Source organism: Mustela erminea, chromosome 9 (genome assembly GCF_009829155.1).
Source record: "Mustela erminea isolate mMusErm1 chromosome 9, mMusErm1.Pri, whole genome shotgun sequence".
NCBI lineage: Eukaryota > Metazoa > Chordata > Mammalia > Carnivora > Mustelidae > Mustela > Mustela erminea.
In genome coordinates, this window is record NC_045622.1 from 100529349 (window position 1) to 100550624 (window position 21276).

The following is a 21276-nucleotide window of genomic DNA, read 5'->3' on the forward strand; positions in this document are numbered from 1 at the left end:
GAGCTTCTGGGTGGCTCAATGGGTTAAGCCTCTGTCTTGGGCTCAGGTCATGATCCCAGGGTCCTGGGATCAAGTCCCACATCAGGCTCTCTGCTCAGTGGGGAGCCTGTTTCCTTTTCTCTCTCTCTGCCTGCCTCTCTGCCTACTTGTGATCTCTGCTTGTCAAATAAATAATAAATAAAATCTTAAAAAAAAAAATGGACCCTAACTGCAGGTCCTTTTTTGTTGTTGTTTTAAGATTTTATTTATTTATTTAACAGACAGAGATCTCAAGTAGGCAGAGAGGCAGGCAGAGAGAGAAGAGGAAGCAGGCTCCCTGCAGAGCAGAGAGCCCAATGTGGGACTTGATCCTAGGAGCCTGGGATCATGACCTGAGCCGAAGGCAGAGGCTTTAACCCACTGAGCCACCCAGGTGCCCCAAACTAACTGTGGGTCCTTTACGTGATGTTCTAGAAAATCATATGAATACATTATAGTTAGTATAGGAATTGATTTCATATAAGTGTTTAGTACTGTGGTCTTCGAATAAGAGCACACAATATTAGGGGCGCCTGGGTAGCTCAGTTAGTTAACCTTAAGCTTGTATCTTCAGCTCAGGTCATGACCACAGGGTCCTGAGATCAAGTTCCTGTCAGGCTCCCTGTTCAGTGGAGTGCCTGCTTCTTTCTCTTCTCCCTGCTCCTGCTCTCTCTCACTATCTCTGTCTCTCTCTCTCCAATAAGTAAATAAAATATTCTTTAAAAAATACACAATATTAGAATACAAAACATTTAAGGCAACTTAAATAAATTTAATATATATTTCAATACACAGCTATCTACTTGACTAATAATGCATAGATAGGTTAATGTGGATGAATTATGCATCTCTTCATATAACCTTATTTACTATAATTGGCACAATAGAAATTTGTGAACTACTGTAACAGCCTTTTCTACAAAATAATGAGTCACAGACACTTTTATGAACCAAAGTAAACATTAGATGTTTTCCTCCAGAAAGATACAGAAGCTACTCTCATTTGTGTACTGTTTCAGGGCATTCTTAGGTCTACAGAACCAATTGATAGACTCTATTAACTCTGAATAAATTAGATCTAAATCAGAACTAGTACCTGAAAAATATACCTAGATTGCTATTACACTAAATTTATAAGCAGGTGTTGAGAGTTTATTTTTAAAATCGAAGAGCATAAATAATATTTACCAGAAGACAAAAACTCTCTCAGGATGTCTGCAATACATATTGGTTGGGAAAAATTTACTGAGTGCTTAAACCTAAGAGGAATCCATATATTTAAATTTCCCTAGCATGATTTAAGTGATTACTCAGGCACCAGAACCATCATTCTATACTATTCATTGGAGAATAGATTATTTCATACTATTTTAAAGTAAAAAATTGATCACCCTATTTTGAAACTCACTGTAACTCTGTAGACCACATAATTCAGAAAAATGGATTTCCGGTGTTCTTACTGACTGAATTAATTCTAATACTTACTCCCAAGTAAGTAAAGACACGAAAGTATTATATGAAGTTATTGGACACCACTAATTTATATTCTGAGATTTTTTTTTTTTTTTGCTACATAAAACATTGTTAACTTCAATGAAACAGTTTTTATTAAAACAAGTTGTCTTGGAGCTATTAATTCTGAGAGGAATTTGCTATTGTCATTATGAGTTTATGAAGAGACTATATCATGACCATAGAGTGGTGGGTTTGCCCTGTGAAGGGATTTACTATGTTATTACACTTAGTAATTACAATGAACAGATGCCTACACTACAGTTTTATAAAAGAGATTTCCATTAATGATTTGCTGCATAGCATGGATCACATCCCTGTTCCTTAGACTATAAATCAGTGGGTTTAACATTGGGCTCAAAAAAGTATAAAAGACTGCAAATATTTTGGACTCCTCTACGGACTTCTCAGATGGACTCCTTAAGTACATGCAGAAGAGGGTTCCATAAAATAGGGTGACTGTTGTCAAGTGGGAGCCACAAGTAGAAAAGGCCTTGCGCCTGCCTTCAGCAGAACGGATCCTCAAGATGGCGGCAATAATGAACAGGTAGGATAGCACAATGATGAAGAGAGAGCTTGACAGAGTCAAACCGGCAACTACCAGCATCGCCATCTTCTTGACATAGGTGTCAGAGCAGGCCAACAGTAGAAGAGGAGGATCTGCACAGTAGAAATGATTGATTTCAAGGGAGCCACAGAAGGACAAGTGAAAAGTCAGCAGGGTCTGGGAGAGTCCGTTAAGGTAACCACAAGCATAAGAGACCGTGACTAGACAGATGCAGATGTTCTTAGACATTCTGGTACCGTAATGCAAAGGGCTACAGATGGCCACATAGCGATCCAATGCCATTGAAGCAAGGATGTAAAACTCAGTGATCACCAGGGCTATGAAGAGAAGACACTGTGTGAAGCATCCGGCATAGGAGATGGTTTTCTGGTCTGAGAGGAAATCGTGCAGCATATTGGGAGTGATATTGGAGGAATAGCAAATGTCTACAAAGGAGAGGTGGCTCAGGAAGAAATACATGGGCGTCTGGAGGTGGGAGTTGGCCCTGATCAGCACAATCATACACAGATTCCCTGCCAGCGTGACTAGGTAGATCACCAGAAACACCGCAAACAGGATCTTCTCTAATACTGGGTCATCTGTGAGTCCCAAGAGAATGAATTCCGTCACAGTAGTGTGGTTTTGAGAAGACATTTTCATATTCCTTGAAAACTGAGGGTGGCAGAGAAATGAGGAATGCTGTCTGATTAAGATTCTGCATTTATTCCATCCATTTTGTCATTTACTTATTGAAATACTCAGCCACTGGGACATTTCCCTATTCAAAAAAACATATCAGTGGGGCTCCTGGGTGGCTCAGTGGGTTAAGCCTCTGCCTTCGGCTCAGGTCATGATCTCAGGGTCCTGGGATTGAGCCCTGCATCAGGCCCTCTGCTCAGCAGAGGGCCTGCTTCCCCCTCCCCCTCTGCCTGCCTTTCTGCCTACTTGTGATCTCTCTCTCCCTGTCAAATAAATAGATAATATCTTTTTTTAAAAATCAGAATATCTACATATTTTTATTCTGTATTTGCATTATCTCTTTCTTTTGTATCTCAAATGCATAAATACATAAACATATACTTTTGTGTGTGTATGTATATATTCATATATATGTATATCTTATATTAAGTGTAATAATGTAAAAATATTGCATATTTTATGCGTATGCATATTCACACATTTATACCTGTCTTCTTGAGGAACTCCATATTTAATTTTTTTTCACCCTTAAGAAATAAAAAACAAAGGAACAAAATTCAGATATGAAAGTCACTAGTAATTGGCATCATTCAAGTGGGGCAAAAAAGGAATTCGGGTGTCTAGGATCCCACCAACTATGACACACTGTTGTTTCAGAAATTTTGTAATAGATAAATCTTCAATACAGCATTTTACTTTAAAAAATTCTAGTTGTCTGGCTTAATTTCATTCAGAAACATTTATTTGGTGAAATTTATCTCTTGATATTTAACTAAGAGGTTACAGAATAAAGAATTTTTTCTGTTTTGTCAATTCACACATTCATTTATTCATTTACACTGTAAAAACTGATTTCTCTTCTGTTGTAGTTTCTGTGGTTACAGCAACTACCAGCCTCATGGAGCATACATAGTAGGAGACGGAACAGATTTAAACACACAGACAAAGAAATATATCATTATGTTAGTTAAAAATAAGTGGTATGAAGAAAAAATGAAGAGGAAGTACATTTAGATGCAATTTTTTCCCACATTGTTGGGATACTAATGTCCACACAAAAGAACATAACATATTTTGGTGAACAAATGTAGAAAGTGACCTACCTGTAAATAGGCGATTTACCATGTTTTGTAAAGACAAAGTGGGAAGATTTATACTGTATTTCTTAAGTATATTCCATAGAGTATTTAAAAAATAATTGTAAGAAAACAATTAAAAGAGTCTTTGCTCCTCATGGCCATAACCTTAATTTGATGCTTTGGGAACTGGATTCTCCTGTGAGCCCAATATCCCTACCTAACCTACACATACACGACTTAGTTCTGTCTGTGAAAGCTTTAGCATGATTAAAAAAATTAGCCATCTGTTTTAATACTATGGAAGGGCTAAAATAAAGTAAATAGTAAATATAGTAAAGTGGGAATTCCAATTAGAAAGCCTGTTTTTCCCTGTAAATCCTGAGGGGGCATCATGTCATGATGGTCCAGAAGAGGAAAGTAGAGTACGTGAGAGATCTGAGGAGAACAAAGACAAAACAAACCACAGACCAGGAAAAATTATTCACGTAAAGTAATTCTGACAAAAAACCTAGATATTTAGAATATGTGCACATCCTCCACAACTCAGGGATGAAAATATAAACAGTTCCATTAACAAAGAAATAAGAATTGAACAGATATTTCATAAAAGATATATGAGTAGACAATAAAGACAGGAAAAGAATGTCAACATCTATAATTGTCAAGAAAATGCAAATTATGACTACAGCTGGATACCACTTCACACCACCTCAGTGCTAGGAATTAAAAGACCAGCAGTGACTTTCAAGGAAGATGGTACATAGAAGGGTCCTAGGCTCTCTTCAGCCCCTGGATACACCTAGGTCACAGCCTCATCAGTGTAAATAAACCAGAAAATGACCCAAAGACTGCCAGAATAGTCTCTCCACAGTTAAATGTGGAGAAAAGGCCACACTGGAGAGGGTAGGAGGGGTGGAAAATGCAGTCCAGAGCCAAATAGACCTGTTGGGCTGGACACAGGATAGAGGGACATGGCAGTTGTGGGGAGGGGAGAGGAGCAGACCCCACACCAGGCACCTCGGATGGGGAAGACATGGGGAAGACAAATCCCTATAACATTTGGCTTTGAAAATCTAAGGGGTCTCTCTTCACAAGTTCTAACAGTCCATGGCACTTAACATCTAGAACTTTAAAACTGGGCTCAACTCGTTCAAAAAGATGGAAGTCCTTCATGCGTCTTTTCTGACCACAACTTTATGAAACTAGGAATCAACCACAAGAAAAAAATCTGGTAAGAACATGATGAAACTAGTTAACATGCTACTAAACGATGAATGGGTCAACTAAGAAATCAGAGGGGTAGTCAAAAAATACATGGAGACAAATGAAAATGAAAACACAACAGTCCAAAATCTCTGAGATGCAGCAAATGCTATCCTGAAGGAAATTTATAGCAATACAGGCCTATTTAAAGAAGCAAGAAAAATCCCAAGTAAACAACCTCATCTTCTATCTAAAGGAACTAGAAAAAGAAGAACAAACAAAACCCAAAGCCAATAGTAGGAAGGAAATAGTAAAGATCAAAGCAGAAATAAATGATATAGACACTGAAAAAAAAAAATAGAACAGATTGATGAAACCACAAGAGGGTTCTTTGGAAAAATCAACAAAATGGACAAACCTTTAGCCAGACTCATCCAAAAAGAGGGAGAGAGAGAACTCAAATAAAATCAGAAATGAAAGAGGAGAAATAATGACACCATAGAAATACAAAGGATTATAAGAGAATATTCTGAAAAATTATATGCCAGCAAATTGGACAACCCAGAAGAAATGGATAAATTCCTAGAAACATGTAACCTCCCCAAACTGAGTCAGGAAGAGATAGAAAATTTGAAAAGACCAATTACCAGCAATTAAATTAAATGAATAACCATAAACTTTCAACAAACTGAAGTCCAGGACCAGATGCTTTTACAGGTGAATTCTACCAAACATTTAAAGAAGAGTTAGTACCTAGTCTCCTCAAACTATACCCCCCCCCCCCGCAAAAAAAAGAGAGGAAGGAAAGTTTCCAGATTCATTCTATGAGGTCAGTATTACCCTGATACCAAAACCTGATAAACACACTACAAAAAAAGAGAACTGCAGGTCAATATCTCTGATAAACATAAATGCAAAAACCCTCAAGAAAATATTAGCAAACTGAATCCAACAATACATTAAAAAAAAAAAATCATTCACCTTGGTCAAGTGGGATTTATTCCTGGGTGCAAGGGTAGATCAATTCTTGCAAATCAATCAATGTAATAAATTACATCATCAAGAGAAAGGATAAAAACCATTTAATCATTTCAATAGATGCAAGAAAATTATTTGACAAAGTACAACATCCATTCACAATAAAAACCCTGAACAAAGAAGGTTTGGAGGGAACACACCCTCAACATAATAAAGGCCATATATGAAAACCCCACCCTAATATCCTTTTTATTGCTGAAAAACTGAGAGATTTTCCCCTGAGATCAGGAAAAAGACAAGGATGTCCATTTTCACCACTTTTATTCAACATAGTACTGGAAATCCTAGCCACAACAATCAGACAAGAATAAGAAATAAAAAACATCCAAATTGGTAAGGAAGAACTTTCACTATTTGCAGATAATATGACACTATATATAGACAACAATAAAGACTCCACTAAAAAGCCAGTAGAACTGATAGGCAAATTCAGTAAGGCCATAGGATAGAAAAATCAATGCACAGATATCCATTGCATTTATATATACTAATAATGAAGTAGCTGAGATGGACTGAGTTCTAATGGAAATAATACTCATTTCCTGATTTAGAATTTTTGTTGCTTACATAAGAGGTTTTTATCATTCTGTCCCTATGATATTGACCATAATTTGTTCTATAATTCTACATTTTTACCTTTCAGGTCTTGTCTATCTACAATCTATTTTAAAATAATAGCTAATCTAATAATCATGGAAATCTTTAATATTTTTAAATTTTAACTTTTAATTTTATTTTATTTTAATTTTTGATATTTTTATTATTTTTTATTTAATATTTTTAATATTTTACAACTAAGTTGTAGCATAGGATTATTCCATATTGCTTGATACTTTATGAAATTGGTCTTTACTTAGGTGCTAAATGTAGCTAGATATTAGTACGACACATTTAATATATCTTTCCTTTTTTTTCTTTTTTTTATTTAAATTCAATTAGCCAACATATAGTACCTCTGTAGTTTTTGATGTAGTGTTCAAGGATTCAATATTTGTGTATAACATGAGTGTTCATATCACATGCCTTCCTTATTGTCCATTACCGAGTTACCCCATCCCCCCACCCACCTCCCTTTCCACAAAACATTTCTTGCTTTCTGATTTTTTTGGGAGTTTATTTTTTTCTCTTGAAGAAAATCTTTTAATTTACAGCTTCTGACCAGTTATTAATATAGAGTTTCACAATTTTATTCCTACTTTTTGTTTAATTTCTGGCCTATTGGGTGTAGTAATGTGTACGGTAGCCATCAGTGAATAGATAACCAAGTTTTCCTTCATCCTCAATGGCACTAGGAGTGTTCATTTCATGGCGTATGTGTGAATAAAGTAGATATAAAGGCATCATAAAAAACACTGAACGATCAGATATGATTTTTTTGGAACTGAAATTTGTTTCATTTCATCTCAATGTCACAGTATGATGATGATGTTCCAACACAAGAAGAAAAAAAAATCTTTTATTTAAAGGAACTGTCTTTTAAGAAGTAAACTCCAGAAGGAAATAAAACTTCTGTTTCCATATGAAAACATTGTCGATACTGATATTGACTTGCTACAACCTCCCTCCTAACAAACAAATAAGCATTGTTCTATTTACCGCTGAAGAATCTCAATATATTTAGAAGCACAACATTTTTTTTTTAAGATTTTATTTATTTATTTGACAGAGAGAAATCACAAGTACACGGAGAGGCAGGCAGAGAGAGAGAGAGGGAAGCAGGCTCCCTGCTGAGCAGAGAGCTCTATGCGGGACTCGATCCCAGGACCCTGAGATCATGACCTGAGCTGAAGGCAGCGGCTTAACCCACTGAGCTACCCAGGCACCCTAAAAATAAATTTTTAAAGAGGCATGCTTTTATTTTCCATATCCCCCTTCAGATATACTCTCCAACCTATTTTTTCCCCTTCCTATACCCAGGTGATAGGGTGGGGATTTGGCAGACCATGGCACCAAATATTCCCTCTGGTCTTTTCTTAAGGTTGTCCAGTGGGGCACCAGAATATTGGGGAGTAGGAGGAGAGAGGGTTTTGAGGCCCATTTACAGAGATTTGGGTAGACTGAAGGAAGCAAAAGGAAAGAGAAAAAGAAGCACAACATTTTTAAGGGGAAAAATAATAAGACTTGAATTAGAAGGAACCTAGATGACCATCCAGTTCAATAACATATAACAGTTTGACCCCTGCCTTTTCCTATTTTTATTTCTACATTCTAACTATTAATAAATCCAATCTTTAATTTTGTATCGTGGGATCTGAATCATACTGGAAATATGCAGGTGTTTTGTTTGCTTGTTTTCTGGCTTATAAAAGAGATAACTGTTCATCATGGAAAACTGAGACATAGATACAAAGAACAAGATTTACTTTTCCTTAATCCACAATACAATTATCATATGTATCGATGCATCCTTCTTTTTTCATAAAAGACTACAAAATCATTTGCCCTGTCCTCAACTGGTCACTTCTTCATTTTAATATCAGAAGAACATTCTAATGTAAAAATCAGTCCCATGATATTCACACTCTCCTTTTTGACCTCAGCCAGTACTACCTTGCAGAGACTCTGGTTATAGCTAGCTCCTGCTCTGGTTCCTAGGAGCATCTGCTTGTGTCTGTTACAAAATCAGCAACCATAACTGAGATTCAGGCAAAGCGGACATATTGGAATTCAGCACAAGTTTCACTTAACACAGTACTGTGCAAACTGAGGGCTGCCTGTACATCATAGATCATTCATTTCTTTTTTCTCAATTATAAAACAAAGATCACAATGAAAAATCTTCACCCACATGTTTTATTATGCTTTGGCACATTCTTAAAATTGGAAGAGCTGATTAAAATTATACAAACTTTTTTTTTTAAAGATTTTATTTATTTATTTGACAGAGAGATCGCAAGTAGGCAGAGAGGCAGGCAGAGAGAGAGGAGGAAGCAGGCTCCCCGCTGAGCAGAGAGCCCGATGCGGGGCTCGATCCCAGGACCCTGGGATCATGACCTGAGCCGAAGGCAGAGGCCTTAACCCACTGAGCCACCCAGGTGCCCCCCTTTTTTTTTTTTAAAGATTTTATTTATTTATTTGACAGAGAGAGATCGCAAGTAGGCAGAGAGGCAGGCAGAGAGAGAGGAGGAAGCTTATACAAACATTTTTTTAAGACTCCTGAAAACATCCTGTTAAATTGATTTCCAGAAAAACTATATATTATTGTTTTCTTGACATCCGTGATGTGGAATGTACCAGTCTTTTGGAACTCAAATATAAATACACAAGTCTCTTATTTCAAAGGTGGTTTTTTTTGTTTTTTGGTTTGGAATTATCACTATTTATTTAGTGGTGATTGGTTTTTGCCTTAGGTTTATTTATGGACATTTAGGACCAAGATCCTTGAACTACACATTATGTAAGATTAATCTGATAATTACTGGAAGGATAAACCAGTGGTATAATAGTAAGCTGGAGGGAACCCTGATAGGTAGCATTTGCCATTTTCATTGTTATGAAATGAACTTCCACACTGGCCAATTTCAAGACAATCCCTTTAACAACTGGCTTGCAAACCTGAATATTTAAGAATTGGCTCTATGGAGTCAGCTGAAATTCAACCTTAAAGAAAACCCCATCTAAACTAAACTGGTAAATCCTCTAAATCTCCACGTTATTTGAATATTGGAGAGAAAGTTCCTATGAAAAAGATAAACCCCAGTTCCAGTATCTTAACATATTGTTGCATTTCAGGTATGAAGTTGCCAAGTTGGAACACTTATTTTATATTTTTAATTATTAATATTTTTACTCATTAATTTTAGCATATTTGTACTTTTTTTAAATTTAATTCCTTTTTTTTAAGATAAAGAGAGAGATGACAAGTAGGCAGAGAGGCAGGGGGAGAGATGGGAAGCAGGCTCCCTGCTGAGCAGAGAGCTCAATTCGGGGCTCAATCCCAGGACCCTGGGACAATGACCTGAGCTGAAGGCAGAGGCTTAACCCACTGAGTCACCCAGGCGCTCCGATGTATTTGTACTCTTATCAATATTCTTATTGATAAAATACTTTTATCAATTTTCTACACATAGCCTTCAATATTTATGGTGTTTTAATGCTTTGAATCATATCTTTATAAGTTTACCACTTTATCTTACCTGTGACAAATACTTCCCAAAATATGTTTCTTAATTTTAAATAGTTTTATGGTCATATTCAAGCAACTCTTCCATTGTGAATTTCTCCACTTGAATTGACCTCAGAAATATTTGTCTGATTATTTAAAAGCTTAATATTTACTTTAATTCAACTCAACATAGTTTTGGTATTTTTTCTTTCAGTGTTTAAAATGATGCACAATTGAGGAGTATGTGTTTGCACATCAGTCTTTTGGGAGACAGTTGCTAGCAAAAGACAACTTAGTTGGAAATAAGATTCTATATTTAGATAGCATTGCTGAATAATAATGTTACCTTATGAACACTGGTGTGACACAAAAATAAATGTTTGTGTAACATGTTAATAAATATACCACATTAATATGAGTTCAACATTTTGCTCTTGATTTACAAGACACAACATACCTTTGCTTTCCTCCCCAAAAAAAACCCTTAATTCACCCATCTGGAAATACAGCCATGATTCTATACATCTTCCTATTAGATGTGGGGACCAAACAATACAGTACTAAGACTAAAATATTTCTCCATATTTTTAAAAATAATTTACAAGGAGTACATATTAGAAGTATAACCATATTTGATTTTCGTGTGTGTGTGCGCATCTGCTATCCAGATTGAGCTATCACTTGCATAATTTCTTGGTTGAAAATATTTGATGGTGGGGCACCTGGGTGGCTCAGTGGATTAAGCCTCTGCCTTCAGCTCAGGTCATAATCCCAGAGCCCTGGGATCCAGCCTCATACCGGCTCTCTGCTCAGCAGGGATCCTGCTTCCCTCTCTCTTTCTGCCTGCCTCTCTGCCTAGTTGTGATCTGTCTGTCAAATAAATAAACTCTTTAAAAAAAAAGAAAAAGAAAAAAAATTAGATGGTTAGAAGCATTCGATTTGCATTATCCTACTATACATTGAAATGTCTACCAAAAATTAACACTTTTTAAACTTTATATTAATTATGTGAATTTGGTTTAAAATATATGTATATATACATATATATATATCTATATATATATATATAGATATATATATATATATATCTATATATATATATAGATTCACTTAGTGTACAACAAAGGTGATGTCACAGACGAATAGAAAAACAAAGGGTTGCTTAATAATTAGTAGGGAAAAATGGTTTAAAAATGTGCAGAAAAGAGTTACATACAATATTACTGCATATAACAGAATTGTATATAAAATAATTCTAAAATAAGATACTCCTATAATAAATGGTAATGAAAAACATAATATACATACCTCCTTATTTAAATTTGAGTTGGAGAAAAGCTACAAAACCAAAATATGAATAAGTTTTTTCCAAATAAGAATGTAAATATTCTTCATGAGAGGAATCATCAGAAATGAAAGACTATCAGCAAATTGATATATTCTCCTTACTTGTTAAATATAAATTTCAAATATTCCTCTCTCATAATAACCAGACTACTTTCCTAAGAATTTTCTTTGAGATACAAAGAAACAAATATCCTTAGAGGATATTTCCTAATCTTATTAACAATATAGTCAAATGCTTACTTTCAAACATGATTAGTTATACATGTAAATGGCTGATGCTTTCTGGAGAAAAAAAAATGATCCATAAAAAATTTAGCAAGAGCTTTAAAAATGGCCAAAACATTTAATTCAACAATTGCCTTCTAAGATTGATCCTAAAGAAACAATCAAAAAAGTATGTACATAAAGATATGAGTCAATCTTAAAAATAATAGAATGCATAGATAAGATGATATAATGGTTTGCAAGATAAACCAAATGAAAGAAAATACACCAAAATGTTGAAAGCAGCTGTCTTTGGATAGGAGATCATAGGTAAATTTTGCTTTTATTCCATAGACATTTCAGCTTATTTATGTATTTATTTTAGACAAAGAGAGGGAGAAAGAGCATGAGCAGGAGGCATAGAAAGAGAGGGAGAGAAAGAATCTCAAACAGACTCCCCATTGAGCCTGGAGCCTAACACTTTTGGGGCTTAGTCCCACAACCCTGAGACCATGGCCTGAGCCTAAACCAAGAGTTGGACACTTAACCAACTGTGCCACCCAGGCGCCCCAGACATTTCAGAATTTTTCAACTTACTTTTCTATAATCAACATGTTGTTTTTGTGATTAAGTTCAAGGATAATTTAATTATAAAGTATTAAGTCACATTAAAAATTGTGTTCACTAAAAGTAGTCTGTATTGAATGTAAACATTACGTTATCAGGTGAAAATCAATATTCATATTTGTATTTGGCATATGATTACAGTTTTGTTTTATGAATGATCATAATATACATGCATATAAAATCACTGAGAATATGGAAAAACATAAGCGCAAATTGTCCATTGATTAAGACATTACTGATACAAGTTATTCCTTCACATCTGTCTGTATTTTCTAGTTGTTCCTAATGAATATGTGTGCTTTTATAATCTGGAAAACATATTCATAAAACACAGTCTAAATATATCTGTTGGATATCAAAATTGTCTGCTTTACATGAGACAGTAAGACAGTTCTACTTTACATACAAACTATCATGTTCACCTGAAATGTCAGAGGAATTACAGAGTCACTATTACACCCTCATCACAATAACCCAAGATTTCATCTGGAGCAGTAACCTCATCCCTTCATTATCCCCACCATTCCCCTCAGCACTGCAGCATGCTGAATTGAGCCTCGGTAAATTGGAAAGAGAGAATTTGAAACAAGAGATATGTCTTCTTGATACTTAGAAGCTGAATGACTGTAGAAAGTCATTTGATCCCTCTGTGCCTAAGACTCCAAATGTTATAAATAGAGATAATAATTTTGAAGGTCAAAATAAATAGTGATGGGGCACATGGGGGCTCAGTCGTTAAGTGTCTGACTCTTGATTTTGGCTCAGGTCATGATCGCAGGGTCGTGGGATTTAGCCCCACATGGGGCTCCATGGTGAGTATGGAGCCTTAAGAGTCTCTCTCTCTCCCTCTCCCTCTGCCTCTCCCTCCTGTTCATGCTCTCTCTCTCTAGAAATAAATTAACTAATTAAAAAAAAACAGTTATATAAAAGTGAGCATTCACTATAGAGTGACACGTTTATTTTTGTGCACATCAATTTTTGTTGTATCATATCTCTAAAGAATTTCTGAGGTGGCCTTCATCCAAGGAGTTATACAATGGAAAAAATTAGATCACAAATAGAAGTAAATAAATAGAATATAAAGAAAGACTACAAATAGGTCAACCATTTGTTAGACAAAATATTTAGACAAAATATAAAGCACTTGTATAATTTTTCAGTTAGGATTCTAAATGTGGATATTAGCACACTTTGATTGCTAAAATGGGAACGCAACTCCTCGCTTAGCAAAAAAAAAAAGAAAAAAGAAAGAAAGAAAGAAAGAAAAGAAAAAAAAAAGAAAGAAATTTTATTATAAGTTAAGGAAATGAACTAAATGATGATAATCCTCAAAAAGAAAATGGAACATAAACTGTATAACAGGTAGCACTTCTCTGTTATTTATTTCTAATCACTGTATTATCATAGGCAGTCATTTCAAATGAACAGAGATTCAAATTTCAATTTTATAAAAGATATTTTCCTTAATCACTTGCTGCATAGCATGGATCACATCCTTATTCCTTAGACTATAAATCAGTGGGTTCAACATTGGGCTCAAAAAAGCATAAAAGACTGCAAATACTTTGGACTCCTCTACGGACTTCTCAGATGGACTCCTTAAGTACATGCAGAAGAGGGTTCCATAAAATAGGGTGACTGTTGTCAAGTGGGAGCCACAAGTAGAAAAGGCCTTGCGCCTGCCTTCAGCAGAACGGATCCTCAAGATGGCGGCAATAATGAACAGGTAGGATAGCACAATGATGAAGAGAGAGCTTGACAGAGTCAAACCGGCAACTACCAGCATCGCCATCTTCTTGACATAGGTGTCAGAGCAGGCCAACAGTAGAAGAGGAGGATCTGCACAGTAGAAATGATTGATTTCAAGGGAGCCACAGAAGGACAAGTGAAAAGTCAGCAGGGTCTGGGAGAGTCCGTTAAGGTAACCACAAGCATAAGAGACCGTGACTAGACAGATGCAGATGTTCTTAGACATTCTGGTACTGTAATGCAAAGGGCTACAGATGGCCACATAGCGATCCAATGCCATTGAAGCAAGGATGTAAAACTCCGTGATCACCAGGGCTATGAAGAGAAGACACTGTGTGAAGCATCCGGCATAGGAGATGGTTTTCTGGTCTGAGAGGAAATCGTGCAGCATATTGGGAGTGATATTGGAGGAATAGCAAATGTCTACAAAGGAGAGGTGGCTCAGGAAGAAATACATGGGCGTCTGGAGGTGGGAGTTGGCCCTGATCAGCACAATCATACACAGATTCCCTGCCAGCGTGACTAGGTAGATCACCAGAAACACCACAAACAGAATCTTCTCTAATACTGGGTCATCTGTGAGTCCCAAGAGAATGAATTCTGTCACAGAAGTGTGGTTTTGAGAAGACATTTTCTTATTCCTTGAAAACTGAGAGTGACAGAGAAAGTGAGGATTCTGCATTTATTCCATCCATTTTATCATTTGCTCATTGATGAATTACTAAGAAATTTCTCTTCTGTTTTATGAAATACTTCAGAATGTCTATATAAGTATTTTTGTCCTGTGTCTCTCTTTTACCTCTTTCTCTTTTATCACTCTCTCTTGTTCTTGCTCTTGCTCTCACCTGTGTGTGCGTGTGTGTGTATATAAAATCACATTTATACTTCCCTTCTTAGAGAACTCCATATGTGGTATTTTTTTTTCAAATTTTATAAAAAGAAAAGTATAGGAATTAAAAGCAAGTATGAAAAGCAGGAGGTTGTTGGTATCATTCAAATGGAAAGATAAAGGTAGTTAGATTTCCAGGGTCTCTTTAGATCTGATACCCTATATTTCAGACACAAAGTAGAAGAAATAGGGGCACCTGGGTGGCTCAGTTGGTCAAGTGTCTGCCTTCAGCTCAGGTCATAATCTCAGGGTCCTGGTATGGAACCCCTCTTTGTGCTCCCTGCTAAATGCAGAATGTGCTTCTCCCTCTCCCTCCCCATGCCCCCCACCTTGGCTCATGCTTTCCCTCGCACTCTCTCTCTATCTCAAATAAATAACTAAAATCTTAAAAAAAAAACAACAACAACAACAACAACCCAACAACAAAACAAAATGAAAGAAATAATTATTACGGAATTTTCACCTGAAACCCATGGTGGGCTTTCTTAATTTTATTCAGAAGGCATTGAATTAGTAAATTTATCTCTTGATATACGACTAAGAAGGTACTGAATGAAGGATTATTCTCTGTGCTTTTTGAATCTACTCACTCATTTATATACACTTGTACGTGTACACTGAAAATATTTTTTTTTCTGTTGTAAGTCTGGGTTTATAGCTTTGAACAAATTCCCCATCCTCAAGAATGGTATGTTGTAGGAGAAGTAACAGATATCCCCACATAGACAAAGCTATAGAATGTGATGCCAGAAGCAAGCACTATGAAGAAAAATGAAGGTAGGATGCTTTCAGGTAAACATTCAGAGAAGACTCTTCCAAGAAAGTATCACTTAAACCATAAACACAGAATCTCAGTATCTGGAGAAGAATGTGGAGGTTTTTTTCCCCATTTTTTGAGCAACTAACACATACATGAACATATTTGTTTTGAAAAGCACAGATGATGTTTAAATGTGGTCTTGCCTTTCAGCTGGAGCCACTCTCTCAATGCTTTATGAAAATAAGGTATGACTGGAAAACAACGTGCCTCAAAAGCTGTGCCTAAAGCTATTTTTGTTTGGTTTTCACATACACATCAGAAGGGCTTGCACATAATAATTGATTTTTAGAGATGCTATAAATAATTAACATGTGAATAGAAAAATCAAGTACAGTTGATGAAATTAATTTTGTCCACATTGGTGGGATATTCATCTTCATACAAGAGAACAAACCTATTCTTAGTGAAGAAATATAGAAAATGACATACCTGTAAAAGTTGACTTACCATATTTTGTAAAAACATGGTGAAAACATTTATAATGTATTTCTCAGGAACATTCTCTAGAGTATTTTAGAAAAATTTCTGAATGACTAATCAAAATAGTCTTTGTTCCTCAAGGGTACAACCTTGATTTGGTGCCTTGAGATCCTCGATTCTCCTTTGAGGCCAAAATCTCCATCTAATATCTAAGTACATGCTTGGTACTGAATGCATGAGATCTTAAGCACAGATAGTATAATTAGCCATCACCTTTAATTACCATGGAAGAAGGAAAATATCAAGTTTTTTTATATTTTGTGTAGTAAAGGTGAGAGAATTCTCATCAGAAAGGCTTCAGTGTTTCTCTGTAGATACTGAGGTTAGGTTATCTAATGAAGAAAGGTGGAGTGAGAGATTTGAGGAGCAGAGACAATGTAGAAAGCAGAAGAACAATGTAACCAATGAAAGGAAGTAGAAGTATAGGTCAGGGGTGAGGACCCTTTAAGGAGCTGACACCATTATTTATGCTGGGACCAATCTGACCCACTAGTTAACTTCATCAACATGCTAAAAATCAAACATGAGAATGGAAGCCAGGATCTTTCATAAAATGGCTCATTCATAAAACTGGTGATTTAAGAGGAGGGTGGTGCAAAAATAATGAACACTGTTACGCTGAAAATAAAAAATAAATTTTAAAAAAAGAATGTTTGAACATTGGCACTGTACTTGGTACAGAATAAAAGAATCTAGAGATATTTTCTCTGGCCTGTATCTTCTAGGGCATGGATAGTTCCAGGTCAATACAATCCAAGGAATCAAATTGTAGGCTGCCCCAGACAAGAGAGCCATCTGGTTTTGTTAGATTTCTAAACAGTGGTGTAAACCTTAAAAACGGATGCTGCTAGTTATTTTTCCAGCAAGTAAAACAAAGGAGTTTGTTTGGGAATAAAAGAGAATTACAATCCACGAAAAACTGGGAAAATTTTGGGCAAATCCAAGGAACAAAGGAGAAGAGCACATCTTAAGGAGATAAGGGGTACATTGGGAAGGGTGTTAGAACTAAAAGTCCATTGGAGGAAAGTGGGAGTAGAGTGTGATGGCTTTTCATTGGTGGAGCTATTGCTGGGGTGGGTATAAAAGGAGCTGCTGAAGAGGACAGTGTCTCTTCCTCAGGCTATAGTAGTAAAGTAGTGTCCATTGGCTAGGTCAAGCCCATGGTGAAGTCCATCCCTTCTTGTTGGGTCTGCAACTGACTAGAGAATTAGGACATGAGAGCTCTCCCTGTGGAAACCTCCCAACTCCATTGAGATGAAGCAGTGGAGGATCTCAGTTCTGTTCAGAGATCAGTTGGGTGGAACCTTTGGCAGCGGCTACCTTTTTAAGTGTTCAGACATAGAGGGGTCATGGCTGAAGAGTCTGACAGTTGCTGCCAAAGTCTTCCCCTTTTTAAAGGAATTAGATTGGCTTCAGGTCTACACAGACTTCCTCTGATTCTGCTCCTTATCAGTTCTGGGGTGTCTGCTGAGGCTGGACCCAGTGATATCTCCTAGAGTCAGTACGTTTAGCTGTTTGTGTCATTGTCAGACACAGGCTTCTGCTTGACATGAGAGACTCCATTTTGCTCTCTACAACATCATGCTCCAAAACTCCAATATTAATGTGTGTGGATCACAGGAATAAATATAAACACGAAACCTACAAGTCCTCTAGGGACAAAAATAAAAGAATGTTTTCATGACTTTAAGGTAACCAAAGGTTTCCTAGAAAGGACAGAAAAATCATTCATTGTGAAACAAATACATAAATTTTATGTCATCAATTTCAAAACATGTGCTTTTCAAAAATAATGTTAAGTTAATAAAAAGGTGAGCCACAGAGTAGAAAAAAAATATTCATATGGAGTTATTCTGACAAAGACTTGTATTCAGAATAGATGAAGATCCTCCAAAGCTCACTAATCAAAATGCAACAACAAAAGGTAACAGATACTTCATAAAGGAAGATACATGAGTGGTCAAAAACCACATGAAAATAATTTCAGTATCTGTAATTGTCAAAGATGGGTAAACTATAACTACAACAGGTAACACTTCACATCCAATCTCCACAACAAGAATTGAACCAATTATTTAGAAAAAAAAAAAAAAATGAACCAACTAGAACTCTCATAATGTTATAGGATTACAGGGTTCTTGTCTCATGGTTTCAAAGAATGAATCTTGGAGACACAAAAGGGTGACGTGAAATGGAAGTTTATTAAGTTAAAGTGAGAGCAGAAAGGAGAGAAAAAGCTCTCTAGAGTGAGAGGGGTCCCTGAATGGGTTGTCACTGAGGGTTTCCAGGGCAGGTCCTTTATTGAAAACAAGTTGAGGAAGCTTGTGGCCTTGAGATTCTTGTGCCATCTTGGTTTGAGCAAGGACTATTGACAACACCCTTAATGACTTACTTCTTTCAGGTCTGGTCATTTTCTGTGATTACACCATGGTGTAATCCCTAACATCCGGGGCCAGGTGGTCTGGTCTATTCCCTTATCTCTTGTTCACTCTGGCTTAGTTCTTTTGCCTGCCAGGGTTTCAGAGCCTGGACCTCTCTTTGTCTATACCTTAACCCTTTCCTTACTCAATAATATACCACTTGATGGAATGTAAAATAATTTTTAACTACTTTAGAAAACTGGTTATTTCTTATAAAATTTCTTAGAAAGTTATACCTTCTTACAAAACTATGACCCAGCAATTCCACTCTCAACTATGTATCCGAGACAAAAGAGAACACATGCCCTCTGTGCTCTCCAAGCTCCAATGTGTATTGACAGATGCATAGATATGTATGTCCATATAGTGGAACACTGCACAGAAATAAAAATGAGCATACTACTCATACATGTAAATGAATCTCAGAAACATTTTAGATGAGGGGTTGGGAGGGGGCAGGATCAACTTCCTGGGTGGTAGAGTAAAGTCTCCTCCATAAAAGAAAAAAGAACACTGGCAAAAGGTATCTAAGTCAACTTTTTCAGAACTCTGGGAATTAACCAAATGATTGCAGCAATCCCAGGAAAATGGCAGGGAATCCTGCTAGGAAGGGTGAGGTTTATGGCAGTTTCTACTTACTCTATTCCCACACACTCTCTCCAGTTATATCGGAGCCTTGAAAACTGGAATTAGGACTACCTGGCTGTACACATTGGTCAGACTGCATTGGGCTTTACATTTAAATTTTCTACATTTCAAATTGGACTCTGACTTCTTCAGAGTCCAGCAGATCTAATTATTTACTGTTAATTCTGGGGTACAATGTTATAAGAGCTCTCTTATACTGAAATTATATGCTATAGATTAACATGCAGAGCAAAAAGTTTAAGCACTGAGAGCTAAGGTTTTCCTCAAACTCATTCTTTAGTAGAAATTTTTTAAACAGTTATATCAAGCATGGAACCCAGAAAGCTATCTGGCTTATGAATTAGTTCTTCTCTTGCCCTTGTTTCTATTGTCACTGAAGCCTGGGAGGAAAAGCGGTATGGGGAATGAAAAAGAGAGAAAGAAGAGAAGTCGTTAAATGAAGAATTCTCAGTAGTGAATAGGGGTTGTCAAGGCAACTACTTCAGGGCTTTCTCTCTGCAATAGGGGCCCAAACAGTTTTTACCCAGCCTGCTGGGACCATTTACTTTTTGAAATCCCATCATCACAAATTGCATATTCTTAGAGAATCAAGTACACTGAATGTTCAGTAAAAGATGCTATTTGTATGTTTATATACAATCTGACAAAAGCAGAAAAGGGAAAGCACATGAAACCCTTAAATCTAGAAACTATAGAAAAACCAAAGGAGCAAAAGCTGCCTTTTAAAAGTTTTGCCCTAAAGGTCCTGTGTCTGTACTGCCTTGTGGCCTGTTTTATTTTTTTTTTTTCCTGATCCTCTACCCCATAAGGAGAGCCTGGCTGCTAGTCTAATCCAAACATTCAAGTGTAACTATCACAAACATACTAAGAAGCTTCTGACTTCTGGGATTTGTTTTCAAATATATTAGAATAAGTAGCAGTAAGCAGGCTAAGTAAGCCAAAATGTAGTAATTTTAATACTCTTAGTTGAGGGGACCCTGATCATTTCATTATGTGAAAAGTAAGCTCAAATCAATCATTTTCAATATAATAATATTACTCATCATTGCAACCCAGTGTACTTCTAAAAACACTGCACATACTTGTATTTTTCTATAAGCAGACTTCTATGTGCTGTGATAGGCACGGTAGAAAATATGTAGGAATCCACAAATGGCATCACATGGGAAAACATCTGACCCATCTACTACTAAAGTTAACACTAGTTTTAACATTCCTGTTGATATGTAAGCAGCATAAAGTGCCAATTCCTAAACTAGAAGTCCATAAATGAGCAGTAAGTAGGCAAGGAATTTAATTATATTGAGTAAATGTACAGTGGACTGCACTAGCTATTATAAAGCAAGATTTCTTCTGATATTTCATAACACCACCTTCACTTCCAACGTACACACATGTACACAAATACATACATACCCAGCTTGCCTACACATGATGAGTATCTGAGCCATTTCAGGCAGTACTGTCCTTTCTAAAGAGATACAGCCTTGCCTGTAATGCAATTGTCCTGAAAGTATTTAAAACTGAGGCCACTATGTTAAAAGTCTGTGCAAGACAGTGAGTGAATTCCTAGTATGAGAGAGGAAGCAACAGACAGAAAGACAGAAGGAGAGATAGAAAAAACACAGAGACCTCATGGCACTGAAAACTCTAGGCCTGGGTTAGTTTGAATTAGCTTTGTGTTCCTCCATTGAAAAAGTCCTGAGTGCTCTATTGCTGTACTAAAATCACATTTACTTTACATAATATGAAAGATATAGGATGCTGAAACATCATGCTTATTAAAATGTTTAATATCTAAGGAGACAAGACAATTTGTTTCAAAAAGAATGAAACGATATCCAATACTTCATCCAACCAGCTACCAGGTAACTTTTCTAACACTGACTTT

The 21276-nt window shown here is 36.3% G+C and overlaps 2 protein-coding genes across 2 annotated transcripts; both read right to left on the reverse strand.

Annotated features, from left to right (window-relative positions):
* Positions 1-1783: 1783 nt before the first annotated feature.
* On the reverse strand, positions 1784-2731 carry LOC116600198 (olfactory receptor 5M1). The gene has a single exon (XM_032360320.1). The coding sequence runs from the start codon at positions 2729-2731 to the stop codon at positions 1784-1786; it is 948 nt and encodes a 315-aa protein (XP_032216211.1).
* Positions 2732-13811: 11080 nt separating this feature from the next.
* Positions 13812-14759, reverse strand: LOC116600243 (olfactory receptor 5M1-like). The gene has a single exon (XM_032360376.1). It carries the CDS (start codon positions 14757-14759, stop codon positions 13812-13814), a length of 948 nt encoding a protein of 315 aa, XP_032216267.1.
* Between the last annotated feature and the right edge of the window lie 6517 nt (positions 14760-21276).